This window comes from Anopheles marshallii, chromosome 3 (genome assembly GCF_943734725.1).
Source record: "Anopheles marshallii chromosome 3, idAnoMarsDA_429_01, whole genome shotgun sequence".
Taxonomy (NCBI): Eukaryota; Metazoa; Arthropoda; class Insecta; order Diptera; family Culicidae; genus Anopheles; species Anopheles marshallii.
Window position 1 is genome coordinate 76,139,529 of NC_071327.1, and position 12,778 is coordinate 76,152,306.

General features: G+C 47.3%; 2 protein-coding genes across 2 annotated transcripts; one reads left to right on the plus strand and one right to left on the minus strand.

The window, feature by feature from the left end:
• The first annotated feature begins 1,776 nt into the window (after positions 1-1,776).
• Positions 1,777-6,096, plus strand: LOC128714160 (uncharacterized). Its single transcript, XM_053809035.1, has 2 exons — positions 1,777-1,827; positions 1,900-6,096. Exons 1-2 carry the CDS (start codon positions 1,777-1,779, stop codon positions 6,094-6,096), a joined length of 4,248 nt encoding a protein of 1,415 aa, XP_053665010.1.
• Positions 6,097-6,747: 651 nt separating this feature from the next.
• On the minus strand, positions 6,748-9,638 carry LOC128713727 (ribosome biogenesis protein BOP1 homolog). The gene is made up of 5 exons (XM_053808594.1): positions 9,501-9,638; positions 7,928-9,410; positions 7,360-7,847; positions 6,991-7,286; positions 6,748-6,901 (listed from the first exon to the last, which is right to left on the minus strand). The coding sequence occupies exons 1-5, from the start codon at positions 9,636-9,638 to the stop codon at positions 6,748-6,750; spliced, it is 2,559 nt and encodes an 852-aa protein (XP_053664569.1).
• Between the last annotated feature and the right edge of the window lie 3,140 nt (positions 9,639-12,778).

Genomic DNA, 12,778 nt, shown 5'->3' on the forward strand with positions numbered 1-12,778 from the left:
ATCATTACAACTTTCTGCCAATACAGCCACACATTAACAAATACATTTATATAAATATCTACACGCATACATGTAACCAATCCGACCGATGCAAGACTATTCGAAAAAGTATTTTATACACCGAGTGCACCTTCATTCTGCCTTTGCCGAATTTATGTGAAAATATAATCAATCAATGAACGCTGAACGATCCGGAAACGGGCAAAAACAGATTAATTACGAATATAGTGTATGTAGCAGTGCAGTGCGTTTGGGCAATGCTTTAAACTTTCGTACGTGAACACTGCATCTGAATTGTGGTGAATGTTTATTTTTTAACAAAGTAATGAATCAAGTGCATCGTAATACGAAACACCCTTTGGTACAAGATAGAGAGGCCACAAAACACACTAGAAGGTAAGCATGATCCAATCCGGAGAAAGCAAAGTTCGATCCGGTGTTAAAGCAATACAATAAACCATGATAGGGACACGCACAAAAGAGGCCGCCGTTACGTACACGGCGGCAAACATAGTTCAGGACGCAAATCAGGAGTGAAATTTTACAAAAATCTTATCAAAATGCAGCCACCAATCAGTGCAGGTTCTAAGCAAAGAAACGTGCAAATTCCCCCGCACGGCATGGATGTGTTAGGAAGCGCAACAGTGAACCGTAAATTATGCAGACATTTTAAAGCTACGCGCAGACAAAAACACAACATTATGAACGATGACTACGGGGGAACCCGGGAGATTGGTTTGCCGTGAGCAATAAACGAATATTAAAACAAACAGTCAATGTTAGAGGAGTTGAAACAGTTTTCAAACGGATGATAATTCGTGTTAAGAGGAAGCAAGTACTCGGCATCAGATTAATATAGCGATACGCAACGCAGATAAATGTTGAGATGCAGTATATAAGTTAAGAAGATCGGATTACAGTACCTTATTGAACTTTGGGATTGTTTCGAGTTTTTGGGAAAGGAATGTTGAGAAAGCGGGACGTGCGAACAATTTTGTATTTGAATTTGGGAAGTAATCGCTACTTTCTACTGTTTTATGCTATATTCAACCCCTTGACTTTTATAGCTTTTTTTCACTTATACTTTTTGCAAATCATATCATGTAAATCAACCCATTTAAACATGAGAAACCTGTTGTTCTTGAAGGCACGCATATTTTCGTAAGGCCAATTCCAAGCTGTGCTTCCAGTACTGGAAAAATGTAGTGAACCATGTGCCGTAACAATGTGGCCACCTTATCTCGCAGTTTTAAATCCAGAAAAGTGACTAAATGATGTATTAATGTTAATGTATAAACAGTTACGTTATTTTGTTTTAATTTAAAAATTAACAAACAAATTTATCATGCATCTGAAACCTGTTGCATTTGGTGCGCAAGCAATAAACGTCATTGGCGTACCCCCCGGTCCGTCGCGGATGCAAACAAATAAAAAAAAACGCAACTGTCACTTGAAGTTTGTTTTGAGGCGGAGGTAAAAAAAATCGTGATTTGTTTATCTGGGTGCAAATCGTGCTTGTAGCGAACTTTATTAATTGAAATATTAAGTGATTTGCGATTGACGAAGACGGCAATCACACGGACCACGCAGACAACAGTGATTCGTCTCGAAATGCTTTGTTACCGATTAATGCCGCGCTAATGTGTACAGTGAAACAGCATTAAAAACACCGCCATGAGAACGTTCTGATGGGACGTCAACATTAGAGCGGATGTCCTGTTGCGTGTACGTTTATTGGGAACAATTCTAGCCATCAATTGAGGCCGGACACCGAAAATGGATATATTTCAAAACCAATGTAGCGAAAGCTTAGGCTTTGATTCTATGGTAAGTAGTCGGACCGTGTTCCACCATACACCAACAATGGTTGCAAACATGTAACGCTATTACTGCTAATAGCTTTCAGCGAATCATCTAAACTCACCGCTGCACGATTCGCCGGGTTCGCCCAATCCGCTCAACTACGCACCCTCGTCGCCCTATTTTGCGTCAATCTCGCAGCAGTTGAACGGCGGCCACACGAGCGGACCGAATGATGTAATTCTGCCGAGCATATTCGTGAAGATTCCCACCCAAATTAACCAGCAGTACCAGCAGGAGAATCGCTTACGTTCCCACCACGGCACATCGAACGAAATCAAGAGCGAAGAACGATCGGAACCGATCAAGAGCGAAATAGCAGACACGCGGGTAAAGCTAGCCAGCATAAACAGCACCGAACGGTTGCCGGATGTGATCGATAGCTATCTGAACGACACGGCGCTAGACGGGGGAACACAACCACAGGAAACACCGATACTACTGTGCCAATGTTGTCCCTTTGCGACTCTCTCGGAGACGCGTCTGAACGACCATCGACGAGAGCGTCATCCGGCGCGTGTAACAACACCATCGGACAAACTTGCCTGCCCGGTGTGTGAGAACAAATTCTACAAGACACCCGTGCTAAAGCTTCATCTTTCGGAGGATCATGAAATGTTACCGAGCGAAGTGGAAGCGCTTTGCAATCGTGCAGCAACAAACCCGGAACAACCGCCCAGTATGATCGACAGACAGTGTGAAATTCCCACCGCAAGGAATGAAACAAATACGGCCGCTACGCAAATGCCTCCGACATCGGTTGCACCTGCAGCACACAACAAAAGCCGAATCTACATCAAGAACGTACAGTTGCTTAAAAAGCCAGACGTGATCGCTCAAGAAACGCGACAAGAAAACGTTTCACAGGGTCAGCAGTTGCTTTCGACCGAACAGGAACCGTCGGCTGTGGCGCACGGTACGCTGCAGGACACTCATCAGCTTTCCCTCGGGGACGATATTTTACAGCATGATCAATTGCTAGATTTGCCACACACTTCCACCGCCCAGCTGCAACCATCGGCCGGCAGTGGGAATAAAATATTTATTCGTAATGTGTCGCTGCTGCAAAATGTGAACTTTGTTCCATCGGCCGAAAACATCCTTACGAACGGTAGCAAGTACAATGCGCCGTCCTACATGAGCATGGATTGTGCGAACGATGCGTCATCCTCTATGATGGATCCACTGAACAATGGTTACAGTTTGGCACAGGTTGCGCCCTCGAGCAACCAGTCCCGGGGTAGTCGCATTTATATAAAAAATGTTGATATACTTCGAAACCCACTGATATCGTCACTTAACGAACCGGTACCAAGCTCGAATGCCTCTACACTAGCTACGTCCTTTAACGAATCGATCACAAGCAGGGCCAGTAGCTGCGAGAGCATTATCTGTACCTCAACTCCACCGGCATCCATGGAACAGGCGGTTGTGGCCGAATCATCGCTGTCCACTTCCAATGCCAGCCTGTCCCAGTTGGTGCCCACAGCGTGCGATCAATCGCTGCTAAATGGAACCGAAGTAAGCTACACGATTGGGCCGACGCTGGAAAATGGCACCAGAACGCTGCCCCTAACCGTGGATCAGGGCTCGCAAAATTTGCTGATGCTGTTTTCAACCTCGTTGGACGGTGGTACTGGAGTCGATGAGTCCAACGTTTCCTACCTGACCGATAGCACCGGCGCCAATGGTGTCACTAATGCGCTGATGGGAACAACGGAGTACGCGGATGCGCATCTGACTACACCGGCGGCCATCGCATGTGACGCGCCACAGCAGCAACCACAGCAGAGAAAAAGTAAAATATTTATCAAAAACATAAGCGTACTGAAACAACCGACGATACACCTGAAATCGGTTGACGAGGTGAATTTAATGACGTACGATGAGTTGCAGCTGCAAAATATGCTACCATCCGTTGGAGTGTCCCAAGGGCCAATCGGTGGTAGTAGCATCACCTCAACGGCTTTAGTCCAAGAGCAGGAGGGACATCACGGTGAGTCTCATGGCGAGCTTATGGATAGTACGGACCGGATGGATAAACCTTTTGATGAAATAATTGAGCTGGACTGTCAAAGCCATCCTGCACAGGATGACGCTATGGATGGCTATCACGAGTCAGATCTGAGCTATGGAGAACTTGGCGAAGTGTGTGACTTTACCGAAGGTTTCAACGATCGCGATGATCCCGGTGGAGGGCTAGTGGTGGACACTGGCGTATCTCCAGCGGGTAACGAAAGCACCGCCAACGGGATTATCGGAGACTCGTCGCATTGTGAGACAATTCCCACCGGCTATACCAACGACATCATTCTGCTGCAGGAAGAGTCGGATACGAATAGGAAAATAACACCAAACCACGAATGGGCATCGATCGGGACCGGTGAACCGTGTCTGGTGCAAGACATTTTGCCGGAACCACTGGACGGTTCGGCAATGGCCGATGAGACGGATGCTGCTGCTATTTGTCCACGAAGGGAGGAAGATTTGCTTTTTACAACTGCCACCGAAGCGCAAGTGATCAATCTTGATCCTCCCGGCGAGTTTCAATCGGAGGGCGATAGTGAAACATTTGCAGCGCATGTTGTAGATCAACCGTTGCCTGATCAGCAGGTGATCGTTTCGGATAGTTTAACGCCTTCAGAGGAGGAACCGGCGGCTCCGATCACGGCACGAGAGTCCGACCGTCCTCGCGCACGCGGTCGTCCAAAGGGCGCAAAACAGACGGGTATAACGAAGCTGAAGAAACTCTACTCCAATCTTACGGCCGAAGAGGAGGGCCACAAGTGTGATCTACTGGAATGTGGGGCACGCTTTCGCCAGGCGGATCGTCTTGAGTACCACCGGAAGTGTCACATACCGGGCGATAGTGCCAGCACTATCCGTTGTCCGGAGTGTGGTTCGCTCGAGTTTCGCAACTGGAACACGCTGCACACGCATCTGTGGCGGGAGCATGAAATTGATATGGAACTGTATGCGTGTCACTTGTGTAGCTTCAAAACGCCGGTGCTCTGTCGATTAAACAATACGCACATGAAGATTCATTCGGAGGAGCGTAACTTCAAGTGTGCGATCTGTGGGAAAGCGTTCAAGAACAATAAGCAGCTGCGCAACCATAGGCGATGGCATCGAGAACCTCAACAACAGGATGTCCCGCTACCGGTAGACGAGCCGCCGAAACAACCGGAACAACCGGTAGATACGCCTGTACAGGCAGACCCTTCGGATGAACCTCCCGAAAGGCAGAAAGCGTCGAAAGCATCCCAGCTAACGATGAAATGTGTCAAATGTGGTTTACGGTTCGCCGGCAAACGACAATTGCGTGCGCATATGGACGCAAAACATCCGACCGATGCGGATGAACAGACAGCGGAATGTAGCACCAGCAAGCATCGGTGCCTGCTGTGCGGTATGGTGTTCCGGACGCGCTACCTGCTCCAGGCACACTCGGCGAAACATTCGGACGAGAAGCGCTTCAAGTGTGAACACTGCGAGTACACGACGAACGATCACAATGCCTTCCGGAGACACAAGATGCGCCACAGCACGAAGGGTGGCCATATGTACAAGTGTAGCTACTGTGATTACAGCAGCATCCAGAGCACCACCTACAGGAAGCATCTGGAGCGGATGCATGCGGAAGTTGCCTCGGCACTGTTGTACAAATGTTCCAAATGCCCGTTTGTGTCGATCAGCGAGACAAAGTATCAGCTGCACCGGACGAAACACGAAGCGGATGGTACGGATGATCGGCAACAAGAGCAACCGAAAGCGATCGAACCGGATCGTACGGTGGAGGAGTGTGACGTTGACCAGCAGCAAAGGCAATGTGAGAGCGTTAACTCGGATGTTGTAATTGTGGAGCAGCACCGTGAACCTGGCGTTATCGAAACACCCCTGATGGACGTGGAATCGACAGGTAGTCTACAGATCATTCAACATCCCATCATTAGGCCTGCAATGTTTGCGAACAATTTCTCCAAGGTCGATAACTTTTACGGTTATCAGCCACAGCAGCAACATGATCAGTCGATGATCGTGAAGCTTACTGGTGCAACGCCTCTCCGTGGCATGTGTCCACTGCAGGTGTCGACCGGTAATGTGGTCGGCACAGTACCGTCAGCAACCATTGTTGCTCCAGTGCATCAGTTACCTGAGCAGCAGCAGCAGCAGCAACATCAGTATGTCCATCTCGGTAGTGTAGCAGACGATGTTATTATGAGGGAACTTAACTGAAGCGATGTAGTCCATGCTAGTCAATAACAGGCAGGTTCTCTGTAGCTAATGTGATACGGAAAGATAGACCGCGGTAAGAAAACAGTGCCATCCGAACAATTGTTTTTTTTGTTCCGTACTTAGGGATGAAGCAACTATCTTTCTTTTTAAACATAATTTGGATATCCTCTTACTTAATAAAACTTTTTTTTTATACGTATTATCCTTGTGCAAGTGAAATGGAGTTAACTCGTGAGAAAAGACAGTGTAACAGAACAATTAGACAGAGGTCCCACACGACAGGTTCGAAACCAAACCCCATCCGTACCGTTCCCCAGTAGAAAGGACCGACTTTCCGGCTACGTGACAGTCTCATCACACAAAATCATAGAAGAAGGACCAAATCGTGGAATCCGACTCCCAAGAGTCGACCTGTCCGATATAAATCCTAATCTGTATCAAACATGTAAAAAGGCTAGTTGACTAAATAGAGTACAGTTGACTTAACGTGCAATAAAGTGCATTAAGTTGTTGTTTCTTTTTATTGAAGAAATAGAAACAAACCCAGTATGTTTTCGGAATACTTAGTCGATCAACACCGTTGCCAAGAGAGATGGGTAGTAGAACCGCTTCCAAGAGTCACAGTCTCAAGCAGCAGACCGTCGGTGTATTTTAAGTGTACAATCGTACCGTATTGTCTGCTCCGGATGAGAAAACCCACGGTTGCGTGGGATGAAACACTGTATCCAACACGGAAAAGTCGTTCACAATTTCATGGTTTTTCAACCGCCTCAGTGGCACAATCAGTGGATTTTGCAGCAGATCGCTGGAAGGAAGAAGAAGAACGTCGTGTGTTACGATGTATTCCACTACATATTCCCCATTCCCTCTACCACCGAGCCTCCCGATACTTACTTGTAAACCATACCGTGAGACACGATCACACTACGATCGTCACCGGCGGATGCAAACAGTGGATAGCGCAAATGGAACGCAACACTGCGAATGGCGGCATTGTGGATTCGTAGCTGCTGATACGGTTTGGTGGACAGATCGAGATCGAACCAGATTAGTCGTTTTTCGTACGTGCCCACCAGGAGATTGTCACCCTTCGGATGGATGGCCATGCTGGAGATCCATTTGCATCCCGGGTACAGTTTCTTCAGCATCATTTGCTTCACGAGATCGTACACACGGACGTGCCGCTGGGTCTGTGGAGGAAAACATTAATTATTCGTTTAAATTGTTTCCTCAAGATCGGAACTTCACGCTTTCATTACGTACCGCCACAAAAAGGCACGGCTTAACCGGGTGGAACAGTACGCACTGAACCAAACCCTTGCTCTTCGAGAACGGAAGCTGCGATCGCCGTTTGGATAGCTGATGGATCATGACGGAGCGATAGGCCGCATCCGGCATCACGGTAGCGAAATAATCACCCCGACCATGCCAGGTCACCTGGCGCACCTCGCGGAAGTGCGTGATCACAATCCGTACGCCCAGTTTGTTTTCTTCCTCCGTTGCCTCACCCCACTGGATCGCGGTCTGGATGCGCTCGTTTTCAACCGTGTCGGATCGCGGTGCCTCCGCCAGCAGGTCGTCCGTTTTCTTCACCACCACGTAATCGCCAACCTTTGGATTGATGAGCAGCACACGTTTCCCACTGGCCACGGCCACCAGCGATATCTTGCTGTTAGGACACCAGGCTACTGAGCGCACAATGTCTCCGGTCGGTATCGTGCGGATACAACGTGCGGTCGATATTTCCCAAACTGTAAGACGAGACGAGCGACATTAGATAGTGTAATTCCACAAACAAACGGACAGGATTTTATAAACCAAGCCAACTTACTTTTAACTGTCATATCATCCGATCCGGTCACAAGGTATTCACCCTTCGGTTCCACGCTAATGCAACGGATCATGTTCGTGTGGCCCTTGTAGATTAGGTTCTGCAGCGTCGGGAACGGTTGCAAATCGCGGGGTGACGGTAGCTTCGGTATCAGATACTCAGGACCAACAGCGATACGCGTACGTCTGCTGCGCGGACACAGATACAGATCCAGGCAGCGCAGGAATCGCTCCTTAATGAATCTCGGGTAGGCCGGCACTTCTCGCAAGCTGTTGAACTTTTGGGGAACGAATTGACGCTTCCGTTTCCACGGCTCGTTGCCGAGTTTCTTCCACTCGGTCAGCTCCTTCTCATCGAACAGATATTCCGGTGGTGGATTATACGATTCGGCATGTCCCGGAAGTGGCCGTTTCGGGGCAACAACATGATCATGAATGCGACGCATCTCCTCCTTACCGTGATCAGTTTCCCACAGCATATAGAACTTTGGCGCACGGCGGATCGCTGCCAACCGACGCTTTTCCGCCATCGTCTTCATCCACCCCATCTTCAGTGCGTGCACATACTTGCCAATCTTTTGCTTTTCCACCTTGCTCGGCAGGAACGAACGCTTGCTGTCCGGAATGTTGCGTATCGGCATCTTTTCCACCTCCGACGTGAACCACTCGACGAACGGTTCGTAATCGTTGTACTCGGCGTCCGGATTGCGTCCCGCCATGATGCGCTTGATCAGCCCAACGTCGGCATCGGATAGTACCACCTTCTGGCCCGTCTGTGGATCGGTTACCGTACGCCAGAAGTTCGGATCCTCCATGCGCTGCAGGAAATCATCGATCGCATCACCCTTCTTTGCCTTGATGATCTTTTTCGCATTCCAATCGTATCCGATGTGTTTGTACTCATCGTACCAGTGCATCGGAATGTTTCCGACCGTGTTCCGGATATCCTCTTCATCCGATGTATCTCCACCGGCGTACTCATCCTTTTTCTTGCCCTTCTTCTTCGGCAACGGAGGAAACACATTTAAGCCGCGTGTTTTCTTCTCATCCGTACCAAGCACATCTTCAATCCTGCCAAGCTTCGGCTCATCATCGTAATCCTCCGGAAGTGGTTCTTCGTCCGACTCAATCTCTTTTGCGGGTTTCTTTTTCTTGTCTGGTTTAGCTGGTTTTGTTTTCACTTCTTCTTCGACGAATTCTTCATCGCTGCTATCCGCCAAGTCTCCCTCATCTTCTTCCGGCGAACTATCGCTGTTTACGTCATCAGCCGAATCGGCTTCTTCACCGTCCTCATCATCCTCACCGTCGGCTTCATCATCTTCATCGTTTCCGATTTCTTCTAGCGTAGCGCCTTCATTTTCTTCACCATCGTCATCATCAAGGCTTTCGAAGCTTAACACCTCATCATCATCATCAGAGGCATATTCTCTTTCCGAATCGCTGCTATCTTCGCCATCATTGTTGATACTGGCGAGAAGGTTTTCCTACAACAATGAAAAGTAATGATTAAGAAAATACACAACCACAGGCCATTGTGCAGGTTCGGAAACCGCTTGCAGTGCCGGCATTCCTACCTCATCCGATTCATAGTCGCTCGCCTCAGAGTTGTCTTCGTTCGATTCTTCTGGTTCTTCTTTGGAAACGATCTGTTCTGACGTTGCTCCAACGATAGAAGCTTTACGTTTCATTGCCTTTTCTTTGTTGGCAACCATTTCGCAGCTTAATTAACTACACAAACACCTTACAACTTTACTACTCCAAAATGTACCAAATGCGGGCGGCTCGCACGTGTTTGGGAAGTTGTTTACGTCTCATGACAGCTGTCAAATGAATAATGCGGTTCGCGTTATGCGTTACATCAAGCGTTACCGTGTATACAGTGCTGTACGGCATAAAAAGGCATCGTTTTGCAGTGTTGTTGCTCAATTATTTAATTAATATATTATCTAATTTATTATCTAATACAGCTTCGTTACATGCATTAACCACTTTTGGCGAAAAAAAAACAAACATGAACAACTAAATAGAAAAGCTGTTGAAGTGAATGCCTAATTCACTTCATTGGAGCTTTTAATCAGCTTTGAAGCTGCAACTCGTACTACCGAAATGTTGCCTGAGAAAGATTTCATTTTCTTGTTAATTTTCAATTCCAAATTCAGAGTTATTTAAATCTGCTTTAGTTTATACATTTTATTTACGTTTACGCAAAAGAAGTTTTATAATTTGCTGTCCAACATATAAACCTTTACAATGAATTGGATTGACCCAGTCGAATTGCGGTCTGTACATCTAAGGGTTCCTGCTACGGTTATCCGGTGCCTGCTTTACAATCCATGTTATTGGAAGGAATTCATAACAACACACTAAAAACTAACACCACAAAGCGTGTGCTTCATTCAAGCAGCTGCTTTACGAAAGGTTCGGAGCGCACTACGATTACCCGGAGGTATCTTCCGCTCTTGCTGCGGAGCGCTGAACAAGGCGGGTTATAAATTTTCCAATTGTTGATGTAAGCCAACACGCGTGAATTTAACAAAACCGCCGAGAGTGTGCGAGAGAGAAGCAGCAAGGACTGGAAAATGGGAAAAAATTCTCTCACGACTGTGTGTGTGCGTGTTTTTTATTCTCCTTAGTTTCTTTTCACCAGCAGCTCACACCCATAAGTGGCGCACACATCTTGGGGCCACACATCCTCCTGTGTGTGTAGGCTTTGCGACGAAAGCTGGCGGCTTTCGCTTTTGGAATAGTACGCACCGAACGATAAAGAACTAACTAGAACAGGGTAAAGAACATTGAAACATATATTGTTTAAAAAGCAATTAAACCATGGAGCTATTTCAAAGTACATCGAATTGACTGTAGCCTCTTCAGTTTTCTTGGGAGCTGGGAGTAAAGTGATCGGTCGGTGTGATGATGAGTTGAACTAAGCAAATCAAAGAGTGCGAGGATTTTCTTGTGTGTGCGGAATGCGGAAAGTAACGGGGAGCGATTTATTATGAGACCGTGAGAGCGAGAAAGTTAATATGAGTGAAAAATATGATGAGCAGACATTGCAGAGTCCGTCACACATACACAAACACTGGTGTAATGGTGTAAGATGTTAACTTTCTCACGAAACACACGCACGAGGCACGGTTCTTTGTAGACAGGGGAAAAAAAAGAAAAACACAATGATCACCCCTGGTGCTCTCCGTGTACGGAGGAGCGCGAGAATAAATTACAAGGGAAACCACCTGAACCCCCCCCCCCCCCCTCCCCTCGCCCCGCTTTATGGTGTGAGCGTAATGAAGTGAGGGAGTTTTCCACGAAAAATCCTCTCGCCGCAGCCAGGGCATCACAACGGAGATCGGAGTTAGTATAGTACCAGCGGACTAGTAAGTAGTGCAGTGGTTAGCAGTTTAAAAATAATTGCACCCTTTATGGACCACCATCAAACGGTACGGTGGCGTGGTTAAGGTTACGTTACGGTACGTTTGATGCTTTCGTTCCCGACACATCGCCACACACGGTTGTTGGGGCTGTCAGAAAAGAAAAGCGGAAGACCCTCTTCTGCAAGGGCGCTGGGAAGAACCCCAAAGAAACGAAAGCAAAAAATGTAAAGAAACTCTCCAGCTAGTGAATATCCAAGCGGAGGAATAAATTGCTAGCGAGAGCGAGTGTAATATAAAACAGAGCAATTGAGAATTGTTAGAGAGAGAGAGAGAGAGAGTAAAAAGCAGCAAGCGAAGGAAAACGCGTGGAAATGTTCGCTCCCCCTCGCAAACATGACGGGAGCAACCCCTGTGATGGAGACGGTAGTGTTTTTCAACCTCCTGCATGTGTCTCCATACACAGACGCGCATATGTATGTGTGTGAGTGAGTGAGCGAGAGTGTGTTATTATGATATGTTCCCGCCCACCCTTCACTTCTTCGTGCTGTACCGCTGTATGCGTGTATGCGAACCAGTAGGAAGTCTGTGTGCGTGTGGTGTAGTTAACGCCATATTGGTTTTTGTTTCACCCCACGGAAACGAACAGAAATTGGGCGCTCGCACAAGTTTTGGTAAATTTGCGTGAAAAACTTCATCGCACAAAGTGCTGATCCAGTGGGAACACTCTGGGTGGTATGTTTTTCCTGTTCTAGCCTGCACAGGTGCTAGCTTTCTTTGTGCGGTGAATGGCGATAAACGGTGGTACACGTGCAAAATCACATTCCCTATCGTTTGCGGGCCAGCGCTGGTGCTTCTGGTGTGTGCGTGTTCCAGCGGGGGCAAGGGGTGGGTTTCTTTTTGACCAGATCGGAAAGAAAGTGATTCCGTATCCCGTGTACTGCTTGTGTTGTGTCGTATTTCCTCAAGGAAAATGTAACGCAAAAACTGGTGCGTTACATACGGTTGTTCGTGCAGGTACCCACTACGGTAGTTGCTCGGTGTATCGGTTACATAGCTTCATTGTTCCGTTCCCGTAGTGTGTGGGTTGAAGTGAGTGTGTGTTTTTCTTGGTGTTGTCTTGAAGCGATTGTGGAAAGGTATTATTGCCCAAGCATGGAATAATGTGAATTCTACAACATTCCACCCATCCGATGTACATCCACATTGTTCTTCACGGGTTGCTGCGATGTTGTGAATCGTATTGTATTGAATCATGCCGTTACATTTGTGTTGGAGCATTTGCACACTCCAGTCCAGTTTCGTATCTCATGCGTGTACGCTGTACGATGTAAAGTGTATTTTGCATTCCGCAACATAATATACTTCAACCAATCAGGCCAAACTTCGGCGTAACTTAACTCAACTTTAAATCGAACGAGTCGAATTCCTTCAGACCTTCAGTTCCAGCCTTACGTTAGGCGTATCTCTTTACACCGGATAAA

Coding starts and splice junctions, on each gene's coding strand:
- LOC128714160 (XM_053809035.1), top strand. CDS start 1,777: ATGGATATATTTCAAAACCAATGTAGCGAAAGCTTAGGCTTTGATTCT. Junction 1,828..1,899: donor GCTTAGGCTTTGATTCTATG/GTAAGTAGTCGG, acceptor TACTGCTAATAG/CTTTCAGCGAATCATCTAAA.
- LOC128713727 (XM_053808594.1), bottom strand. CDS start 9,638: ATGGTTGCCAACAAAGAAAAGGCAATGAAACGTAAAGCTTCTATCGTT. Junction 9,411..9,500: donor GCGACTATGAATCGGATGAG/GTAGGAATGCCG, acceptor TCATTGTTGTAG/GAAAACCTTCTCGCCAGTAT. Junction 7,287..7,359: donor AGCCGTGCCTTTTTGTGGCG/GTACGTAATGAA, acceptor TTTCCTCCACAG/ACCCAGCGGCACGTCCGTGT.